Consider the following 9,624-nt stretch of genomic DNA (forward strand, 5'->3'; position numbering starts at 1 on the left):
GTAACTAGGTGAGCAAACCTTTTTCCAGCAAAAGCAAGAATCCTTTGGCGAGAACGACCTTCCTCGTCCACTCCAGTGACACTATTTATTAATTCCATGGCTACATCATGATGGGATGAAAACTGCTGCATGCTATCTCGGCTGGAAAGGATTGAAAAGAATTAACAGAACAGTTATCACTAAGAGCATTCTTGCAGAATTTTCGTTAGTAAAGAGAAAAAAAAAACAGTAAACAGTTCATTTGTAACGGTATAATCGATTAACAGAACAGTTGCAATTTGGCCACATGATGCAAAACAGCTTGTTCAGCGTCTGATGAAACACTCCTCTGCCAATACAAATGGAAAATGGAATATACTTGTATCGTTCATTTTTTAGACAGGACAACACAATATCAACACCTATGATGTTGCAGAATTGCAGTAAAATTGCATGCCAATTGCCGCTACCCTGATAAGAAACACGAAATGACACTAGAATAGCTGATCAGTAATATGTAGTACTATTTCAGCAGCTAACCACCAGAACAAAGCAACGACTCGAATGCACGATTCACATAGATGGCATGGGCCCCAACGTGAAGCGATCAAACAACATATTTGGATTCCATTATCCAAATGGCTTGGTACTAGGACGACCCAAGGCAAACAGCCTAACCAAGTCCCGGCGATATGCAGTACTGAATGGAGTGACGATCATGGCACAAGGACCGACGCGCGTCTGCACGAACCTGGACGAAGAACCCTCAGCATCGGCGGATCCGACCCCGTCCCCATCCCCAACGCCTCCGCCCCCGTCCGCCTCGCCGTCCTCCTTGATCTCACCGACGAGCTCCCGCGTGGTGAACGGCTGGGACCCCTCGGCGCCCAGCGCCGCCTTTGCCTCCTCCTGCTTCGCCGTCGCCGATCGCGGCGGCTCCTCCTCTTCCTCCCCCGCCTCGTCCTCCACCGCCACCTCCACCTCCACCGGCGCCCTGTCGCCCGCGCCGTCGGGGAATTCCCCGCCGTCCGCGGGTACGGGCCGCGTGGGCTGCTCCATGGCAGGAACCGATCGGCGTCGGGTCCACGATCTGGGGGCGGAGGCGCGGCGCGAGCGTCTCACCGGGGCACTCCTCTCGTGTCTCCTCTCGCGCCACTCGGTCGCGTACGACTGGGCAAACGGAAAGGGGTAGCGATCGCCGAGGCCGAGGCGGGCGGGCGCGACTCCGCAAGCTGACGTGCCAACGGGCCGAGGGGCCGAGGGTTGAAGTCCCCCCCAAGGGAGGAAACGGCCCGGCAGGGTCCGGCCCACGGCCGCCTCGCGAGGGGCAATTTGGAAAACACGGCCGCGAAGGGATGCGGGAAGGGCCGGACGCGCCGGGCTCAAATACAGCAGACTCCGGCGCCACCGCGCACGCACGCACGCACGCGGAGCGGGGGCCCTGTCCAAAGCGCGTGATCCATTTCCTCCTCGCTTCCTTCTCTCTCGGTCTCGGTGCGTGCGTCACTCCGTCGGCCCGTCCCCCTCACCGGCGACTTGTCGCCTCGCGGCCACTCCCAGCCCCAGGTGAGTGAGAGCGACCCGACGGCCAACCAACAGCGCCCCAACCGCTTTTCTCCCGACGACGTGTCGTGGATCTAGGTGCACAAGGAGGACTGATTTTTTGTTTTTATTTGGTGGTGTGGAATTCTTGGCCTCTCCCCTCGGAGCAGCGTGGGCGCGTGTGTTGCGAGCCATGGCCGGCGAGAAGAGGATGTTCGGCTTCGAGGAGGTCGCCAAGCACAACGTCGCCAAGGACTGCTGGCTCGTCATCGCCGGCAAGGTGCGCTTCCCCACTCCTTCGTTTTCCTACCCTAGCATCTACTTCTCCTGCGAGTTCTGTGGCTAGTTTTCTTGTTCCGGCACAGCCTGTTGAGCTAGTCAGCTAGATAGTACTTCTAGATGCTAGGCTTCTTCACGAGGAAGAATTGAGTCTGCTGGGCTCGTGGAATTCGAGTATTCTTGTTGAGCTTGCTCAAGTCAATTCCGCCCAATCAGATCTGTTCAGCTGCTGATACTTCGTCAACAGAGATGTTCTCTGACCAAACACATAGTCCTATGAGGACAAATAGCAAGTGATTTGTTTTAAGCTTGTGTTCCAATTCCAGACCAGTTACAGCCTTCTAGCCTTTGGTGCACTCCATGCTGTTACATGCACCTTCTGCAATATTGTACTACATAGATTGGTCGACTCGTACAAGATCCGCTTTGTGTATCGCGTATCAGGATTTCATTCTTGACGAGGTGCTGAGGGAAAGGTATTCCAGCAAAATCTTATCAACTAGACAGCTCTTTCATAGGATCAAGTACAAGCGTCGGGAGACGGTGTACCAAAGCTGCTTCCTCTTCTGCAAATGTGCATATTAACTAGTCATGGTGGAAGGAAATGAGTCAATTAAGATGTATCAGGGCGATTGATTCACATGGACGTGGTTGATGCTGGGTAGCCCCACCCAAATGGTGACCCTGCAGTATGTGTGGCCGATATGTTTGTTGGTACCATTTAAATTGTGTGGCCTTGAATGTTCCAGTGTGGCATGTATGGCCATACGGTCTAGAGTTTTCTCTGCACCCAGTGGATTAGATTCCGTTGGAGTAAAAGAAAATACCCAGCAGGAATTGAGAAATTTACCTAACGAAATTCCTGTTACACGTGCTGCAAAATATGCCTGACTATATCAGCTCATGTTGTGTAACATTTCAGGTGTATGATGTCACCCCTTTCATGGATGAGCATCCTGGTGGAGATGAGGTACTGCTGGCAGTAACCGGTGAGTCATTTTATAATTGTGGATGAGACTAAGTTCAAAAGTCTTGCGCAATTTTGATTTTAATATTCAAACCTGATCACTACTCTCCAATATAACCAGGGAAAGATGCAACCAGCGATTTCGAAGATATCGGACACAGTGATTCCGCAAGGGAGATGATGGAGAAGTACCACATCGGGGAGATTGATGCTTCAACCATCCCAGCAAAGCGTACATTTGTACCTCCTCAGCAAGGGTCCCATGTCCAGGCCAAGGATAGCGACCTCCTCATCAAGATCCTGCAGTTTCTTGTTCCCATTTTAATCTTGGGGCTTGCATTTGGTGTCCGGCACTACAGCAAATCTGAGTAGGCTGTTGTTGGCGAGTTGCTTCGGAGAAATAGCTTTCAAGTAATATGGTTTGAGTTAGAACAACATAATAATGGTATTGGTTGGCTGGTTTGAGTTAGAACAACATAATGATGGTATTCGTTGGGTGGCAGTGTGTTGTCTCATTGATCATACAAGGCACTCTCAGTTCCAAACATCTATATGTATGCTCAGATTACTCGAATTATGTTTACATTCTCAACATATGGAGTCTCTACATATTTTTTTAGCCGATGGAGTGTCTACAATTGAGGATGATGGGAACATTGCTATGCTATTAACAATCTCAATTTCAGAATAAATATGGACATCATACATTGCAGTGATGTTCCCACATAGTAATTTGTCTGTCGGTTTCACTGTATTTGACCATATTCTTGCAGTTATACACGCCTAAAAGAGTTAAGCAGCACTTATTAAGCATGCAAGTGACGGCGTGGGCCAGTTGATCAATTCGATTATCGGAAATTCCAAGTTTATTTTATGAAGGCAGAATCCCTTCCTGAATACACCGGCTGCAACAACTGAACTAAACGTCTTTCAGGGCATTGAGATATTTTTTTTGAAACGAAGGCAAAAGATTTGTCTCATCAATTAATTAAAAAGAAGAGAGTTGCCCAGTTAATTAACGGAAAACCGGACGAAAACCGAAGGGCATTGAGATATATTTCCCTCCACACTACCCTTCAGGCACAAGGCTTTTTTCTAGTTACAAATACACTGCAAGACCAAATTGTATCCAGCATCCACAGTCCAAGAAGTAGCAACAGATGACAAGATCCACAAATCTGCTCTGTGCAAAGAACAGTCACATGCAGAGAGAGGGCACACCAGAAAACAAGACCAAAAATGTTTCTATCCATAACCTCATACAAGATATTGTATATAACAGACATATGATAACGTGATAACTGCCAGGACCAATCATACAGATATAAGCATGGGCAGATCCCAGCTACTCGATCCTGTCTTGTACGGTCACCACTAAATCATGGGCGTCGTCCAGGAGCTTCCAAATGTCCAGCTGCCCGGCCATGCTGTTACAGTCCCTAATGATTTCATCCATGCTGCTATAGCTCTCTATTATCAATTTCCTCTTCTCCAGTACACTGGCTGCAATTGCATACAGCAGCAGGTCATCAGTTGGAGGGGCTCCAAGCTGAAGTTTTCTCCAGGATGATCTTGTGATCCCAGCCCGCCTCGCTGCCTGATCGGCCCACATCGCCTCCCACAGGCTGAGGGTCTGCTCGAAGGTGAGCTCCCTCCGGAACATCACAACCACCATTCTATAGACGAAGAAGCAGTCTGCAGCTTCAAGCATCTCCAAGTGCCTGTAAAGATGGAAGTCCTTGGTTTTTATTATCTTGGAGACCATGTTGAGTTGCCTGCGAATACCCACTTCATCGAGTCTGAAGTTGTGGCGGGCTTTCCTCATGAAACCGGCAAAGCACCAGAAGGCTTCATCGTCTTCCTCCAGCACAGCAAGGAGAGGTGCAAGGAGGTCACTCATGCCCTGGCAATAACCGATTTCTGGGTCATAGGTTGCGTACGCCTCAAGTATTGCAACAAGACGTGACGCATGATGGATCCTATGTGCTTCCAAGTGCTCATAGTCTTTGAGACAAACAGCTGAAGCAGATTCAATTGCCTTCTCTCTGGTAACCGCAGCTTGCGATGGAGAGTAGGAAACCCATTCATTATTAGCACGAACTGCATCCAAACGAATTATCCGCTGCCATGTCTCAAAATCCTCAACTGTCCGTGCAGACTTCACAGGACGGGCAATCTTAGATAACTTAGTTTCAGTTTCTATATTTCCTCCTGTGTTTGAATATTTGGGCAGGGGCATACTTTCTTCTTCATCCTCAACTGAAGACTGGTCCACAGAGGCGACATCATCACGGGATGCTTCCACATCGGTCACATCACTTTTCTCACTCTCATCCTCATCACGTGAACTAGATGAACAGAGGCTTTCATCCGCCTGATTCTCTGGAATTGCTTTACCTGTCTTATCCTGCATTTCTTGCTCTAAAATGACACAAGGATTTTCTTCCTCACTCGTGATATGATCATCCACGCTTACTTTTTCAGGTTCTCCAGATCCAACAGAAGTAACAGATTCTTTGACTTTGCCTGAACTAATGCTCTCTTTGTGATTGACTGATCGCTTGCTTTCTTTATTGTTTTTTCGCAGGCAATGTTTCCTCAAGAGCAGATATCCCTTCCTACATAAATCATCCAACATTGTCATGTTTTACACTAGACCCCATGAAAATAACATTTGCAAACACTTAAGTGTTCCTTAATTAAGGAGCAATGTATTTCTGTAGTGGTAAAGAAAACTATAGTGAGACTGTGGGCAACCATGGACTGGAGTCATGAAACATAGATGGTTGAAAAAATGGTGTACCTGTTATGGGCCTTAATTGCTTCCCTTTCAGCTTCTGAACTATTCAGGCTATAACTGCACGAGAGTCAAAAATTCCAATTACTCGAGGTAAACACTCTGACTACCCCAAAAAAAACGCACATGTGACTAAGTACATAAAATTTCCACGATGTATCTCTTACTGTGCCTACCAGAGAAGGCTGAACTATGTGCAAAATTGGTGTATTCGTAAGTTTTCCTTCATCTACTTAGTTTAGAATCAATCTAAAACTGCACGCAATAGTTTTGATACTACAAATGAACAGGAGCGGGGGGCAGGTAGCCTGGGAAAATCCTGTGGAAAACACTAATTTCCACATTTACATACTAACAAAAAGTACAAAAGTGAGTATGCCTCTCTTAAGTTGGCCCTATCTATGTTCTGTTCAAGTCCCAAAACTGAAACAGTTAATTATAAAGTATAAAGCCTCACTCAAATGCAGAAAAGATGAATCATGTAAAAAAAGGAACATCAACAGAATCTGTTGCTAAAAATACAAAACGATGTTAGCATGAGTTCCTCATGTGCAAGTATCTCGTGGATCTAAGTATACATCTGCAAGCATAGCTAAATCTGTCCTCGGATCACAATGTCTAGAGTACTTACACTCCAAGAAGGAACGGCCAGACCTCTGCTCTGATGCTCGGCTCAACCCCCTGTCACGAAAGCAGACAGCTCAATATAATGACTTTGTAAGCTACATCAGGAACTCACAAGATAGCAAGGAAATACTGTAACAAACAAACTAAGCTTCACTATATCTTACTCCGTTCCGAACTCTCTTCAGTAGCTTGACGCCACCGTCGTAGAACTTCCCCTCCGGCGTGAACAAGCTACGCCATTCCTTGGGCCCAAGCGCGGGCTTCCTCCGCCGCCGCCACGGCGATTTGATCCCGCCCCTGCATCCAGAGCGCGCATATGCAACTAAGGGGACGAAGCACAGGACCACCTTTGGCAGAAGGGGGGGAGGGTTTGGGTCTGGCGGTGGCCAACCTGCGGGAGGAGACGACGATGGCGACTAGCGCGATGCCGGCCGCGGCCGTGACCCCGACGGCGACGGCGGTGTTCCAGCGACCGCCATTCGCGCCGGCGGGGCCGAGGAGGCCGGCGACGGCGCGCTCGGCGAGGCCCCACGCCCACATCGGGCGCAGATGCCCCCCTGATCGCTCCACGGCTCCCCTCCGGCTCTTCCCCCCGCCGCCGCCGCCGCTGCGATCCCCCAGCTCTGCTTCCTTCGATCGATTGGGATTCCGGCCTCCGGGTTTCTCCTTTTTCCTCTTCCTTTTTTTCCTCTCTCTGCAGTTCTCGCGCTGTCCCGTCTGACGATTTCGACGAAAGTGGTGCGTGCGTGCGTCACTGATCGATAGGGCCGTGTTCGTGGGCCTCACGAGGCGGGTTCGGGTCGGTGTATACGTCGTTTGACGTTTCGTGCCTACCGATCGAATGAAGAAACTTTGAAAAAAAATCTAAAAAAATGGTTTTCGTAGTTCTTATTTTAGGGTATGAAATTTCCTAGCATCAAGATGTTGGGTGTTAGACTCTCGATCCAGTTTAACTCACAGCACAATGCACCCTTACAGCAAACAGTGGCGGAGCCAGCTATCTGGCAAGGCCTGGCAGCTGCCACACCTAAATTTGAACCAAATGTACTAGTACACCTACGTGTTGGACATGGACCTGGTACTACAAGTACGTAGCTGGTGGGGATGATGTAAAACTCTGCCGAACAGAGTACGAGTACATGCATGATAATAGAATATGGTACTTAAATTTGGATTTTAGTTGTATTTGCAAAATACAAAGTATTTCTTTACCTATATCTTTATCTTTACCTACTAATAAAGCACGTAGTGCTTCTGGTCGTACGTCGTCGCCATTTTTATAAAAAAGTCCCTTTGCTTTTCGAAAATAGAACCCGCAGTCCTTTCTTTAGTGAATCTGGAAAAACGCTTCTGTTTTACAAAAAAGACCCTACGTTTGTTTGATATTCAGTCCGCGGTCCCTGATTCATCTTATCCAAAACTCCTCCCTTTCCAGCGACGGCAGCGATGGCGGAGCACGAGCAGGTGAGGGCGGCGCCTTCGTCGGACGGCTAGCCGCGGCGGAGGAGAAGGCGGACGCCATGGGTGCGGCTACAGACGAGGCGGAGGAGAAGGCGGACGCCGTGGGCTTGCTGCACGGCTACAGCCGAGGCGGAGGAGAAGGCGGACGCCGTGGGCGTTCATGGAGGATGGTACGCCGGCCGCGTCAAGTCCCCTGCCCCCGGCCGCCGGCGCCTGTTCTCGGCCTCCATCGCCCGGAGGCGTGCCCCTACTGTCGACCTTTGCGTCTGCTTCGTCTGCATCACGCCAACGCCGCCCTCGTCGTCGCGGCGTTCTTCTGCTTCCGGCGTCGCCCCGTCGCCCATGCGCCGAGTTCTGCTGCGGCCTCTGTTCTTCCGCAACGAGTAGCAGCAGGTCGTCTGCGGTTGCGGCAGCGGTGTAGGCGAGCGAGGCAGAGGAGCGGTCAACACCGGCGTCGAGGGCAAGGTAGGGCGGGCGCAGTGTCCTCCGGCGTGTGGTGGCGCATTTGTACGGCGCAGGAGGCTGGGCGCGTCGATTCGGGTGAGGGGAGTGGGGTCCAGATCTGGTCGAGGACGGGGCAACCGGCGGCGGCGGCGTGGCTGACGCTAGACGGAGAGAGAGGCAGAGCAAGGCACACCGAATCGCTGGATGGCGCACCTCCCCTAGCCTCCTTCCTCTCCCGGTCGTTGGGGAAGCAGGACGGCCACCTCTGCTGGACGCCCTTCCCTGGTCGACGACGAGCGATGCGAGCTGACACGGTGGCGCCCTTCCGTTGTGGAGTACCGTACTAGGACGACGGCGGTTAAGGTCAACGCCCTGCTCGACGCCCCCATCTGCTGCTCGATGCGCCCATCCCCTCGCTGGTTGAGCTCAACGCCACCTTGCTCTGCCTCCGGCAGTCATTTCATCCAATCTGGCTGGTCCGCTCCCCACCTCGGCGGCTCCTTCAGTCCGGCAGCACACCACGCTCAAGCCTCCACCACCCCAACTCCTCAAGGTATAAGATTTGCTTTTTGTTTATACAGAGGATGCAAGATTCTACTGCTGTCGTGTAATAAGTAGCACTTGCAGTTACAGTAGACAAGGAGCTCCGCTCTACCTCTCATCTCTCTCCCTGTCCTGGTGGTCACGGGCTGATGTTGCTGCTCCTCTCCTTCAGGATCTATCTCTTTCTCTTTGTCTCTCACCCTCTCATGGATTGACAACTGCATTCTTCCCAAATTAATGTGTGCCTCTGTTCTTGATATTACGCCCACACCATGTTTGATGTTATGCTTATGAGGAGTTGAACTTCATTTTTTTTCAGGCTTTTCTTTGGTGTATCAGGCATTCAGGCTGGTGTAATTTGTTTTCAGAAGTGAACATGTTGTACAGTCTAATGTATCTACAAAAATTAAGTTATGGTGAGTTGTTCATCATGTTGCTTGCATATTTTTTGTCTAACAAGCTGGATACTTCAGTTTTGAATATAAACATTGAGTAGGTGCTCAAATATTTTGCTAATGATAGTTTCCAACTTGCTTTTTAGCAGAACTACAGAACTATTAGCAGCTTTTAATTATGTGTACTTAAAATGGATTTGGTGTCCAGGACATGTGGAGTTGAGATCAGGTTGAATTATGTGCTGATGTTCTTCGATAGTATAATTGTTCTTCTCCTTTAACATGATGCACCATTGACTTATTTTTTTAGATGCTCAAATACGCAGAGTAATGACATCCTGTATGCGCTTGGACACCCAGCAGATTGAAAATATAGAAGCAAAGATATCCAATACGAGGCCACGATGCCCGACAGAGATGCAGCCAATACGCGCCCAATCTTTATTTCTTGATGTTGGAACAACAAATAAGAGCATGTTCATGTTTATTTATTATGGTTTTTTTTCGAGAAATTTTGGGGATTTACAAGCTGAAATTATTGACTGTCTGAAAAAATGTTTTAACCAAAACTGTTTGAACAATGTGCCCTG

General features: G+C 49.4%; 4 protein-coding genes across 22 annotated transcripts in view; 2 read left to right on the forward strand and 2 right to left on the reverse strand.

Annotated features, from left to right (window-relative positions):
* LOC119336399 (protein HLB1-like) overlaps positions 1 to 1,140 on the reverse strand; it is a 6,431-nt gene extending 5,291 nt beyond the window's left edge. The window contains exons 1-2 of the mRNA XM_037608409.1: positions 731 to 1,140; positions 19 to 141 (exon numbers count right to left, since the gene is read on the reverse strand). Of these exons, the coding sequence (XP_037464306.1) occupies positions 19 to 141; positions 731 to 1,038 (431 nt within the window). The 5' untranslated portion in view covers positions 1,039 to 1,140. The remainder of the gene's footprint in view (positions 1 to 18; positions 142 to 730) is intronic.
* A 155-nt stretch (positions 1,141 to 1,295) lies between these two features.
* Positions 1,296 to 3,386, forward strand: LOC119336407 (cytochrome b5-like). 2 transcript variants are annotated; one of them, XM_037608421.1, is made up of 4 exons: positions 1,296 to 1,545; positions 1,665 to 1,801; positions 2,723 to 2,789; positions 2,889 to 3,386. In XM_037608421.1, the coding sequence occupies exons 1-4, from the start codon at positions 1,335 to 1,337 to the stop codon at positions 3,137 to 3,139; spliced, it is 666 nt and encodes a 221-aa protein (XP_037464318.1). In that variant the 5' UTR covers positions 1,296 to 1,334; the 3' UTR covers positions 3,140 to 3,386. The 2 variants fall into 2 exon arrangements, with proteins under 2 accessions (XP_037464318.1, XP_037464323.1); XM_037608426.1 differs by having other exon boundaries at positions 1,692 to 1,801.
* A 414-nt stretch (positions 3,387 to 3,800) lies between these two features.
* LOC119336421 (GTPase-activating protein gyp7-like) lies at positions 3,801 to 6,944 on the reverse strand. The gene is made up of 5 exons (XM_037608436.1): positions 6,583 to 6,944; positions 6,356 to 6,488; positions 6,196 to 6,245; positions 5,571 to 5,624; positions 3,801 to 5,385 (listed from the first exon to the last, which is right to left on the reverse strand). The coding sequence occupies exons 1-5, from the start codon at positions 6,729 to 6,731 to the stop codon at positions 4,113 to 4,115; spliced, it is 1,659 nt and encodes a 552-aa protein (XP_037464333.1). The 5' UTR covers positions 6,732 to 6,944; the 3' UTR covers positions 3,801 to 4,112.
* Positions 6,945 to 7,569: 625 nt separating this feature from the next.
* The window catches only part of LOC119336428 (putative rRNA 2'-O-methyltransferase fibrillarin 3), a 3,661-nt gene continuing 1,606 nt past the window's right edge, over positions 7,570 to 9,624 (forward strand). Inside the window, exons 1-4 of one of the 18 annotated variants that reach the window (XR_005162506.1) lie at positions 7,571 to 8,649; positions 8,724 to 8,878; positions 8,959 to 9,055; positions 9,181 to 9,487. Coding sequence is in view for 2 of the 18 variants with exons in the window: in XM_037608448.1 (XP_037464345.1) it covers positions 9,155 to 9,263; positions 9,345 to 9,487 (252 nt within the window). In the remaining 16 variants the exon portion in view is untranslated. The other 17 variants (XR_005162507.1, XR_005162508.1, XR_005162500.1 and 14 more) reach the window with 17 other exon arrangements.

This window comes from Triticum dicoccoides, chromosome 1B, assembly GCF_002162155.2.
Source record: "Triticum dicoccoides isolate Atlit2015 ecotype Zavitan chromosome 1B, WEW_v2.0, whole genome shotgun sequence".
NCBI classification, from domain to species: Eukaryota; Viridiplantae; Streptophyta; class Magnoliopsida; order Poales; family Poaceae; genus Triticum; species Triticum dicoccoides.

What these genes read in the sequence shown, in the direction of transcription:
- LOC119336421 (XM_037608436.1), bottom strand. Translation starts at nt 6,731, where the DNA reads ATGTGGGCGTGGGGCCTCGCCGAGCGCGCCGTCGCCGGCCTCCTCGGC. An exon ending in ATCGTCGTCTCCTCCCGCAG is followed by an intron (nt 6,489 to 6,582) that starts GTTGGCCACCGC and finishes CTCTGGATGCAG; the next exon opens with GGGCGGGATCAAATCGCCGT. An exon ending in TGGCCGTTCCTTCTTGGAGT is followed by an intron (nt 5,625 to 6,195) that starts GTAAGTACTCTA and finishes ACTCTCGTGCAG; the next exon opens with TTATAGCCTGAATAGTTCAG.
- LOC119336407 (XM_037608421.1), top strand. Translation starts at nt 1,335, where the DNA reads ATGCGGGAAGGGCCGGACGCGCCGGGCTCAAATACAGCAGACTCCGGC. An exon ending in GCGGCCACTCCCAGCCCCAG is followed by an intron (nt 1,546 to 1,664) that starts GTGAGTGAGAGC and finishes TTGGTGGTGTGG; the next exon opens with AATTCTTGGCCTCTCCCCTC. An exon ending in GGCTCGTCATCGCCGGCAAG is followed by an intron (nt 1,802 to 2,722) that starts GTGCGCTTCCCC and finishes GTAACATTTCAG; the next exon opens with GTGTATGATGTCACCCCTTT.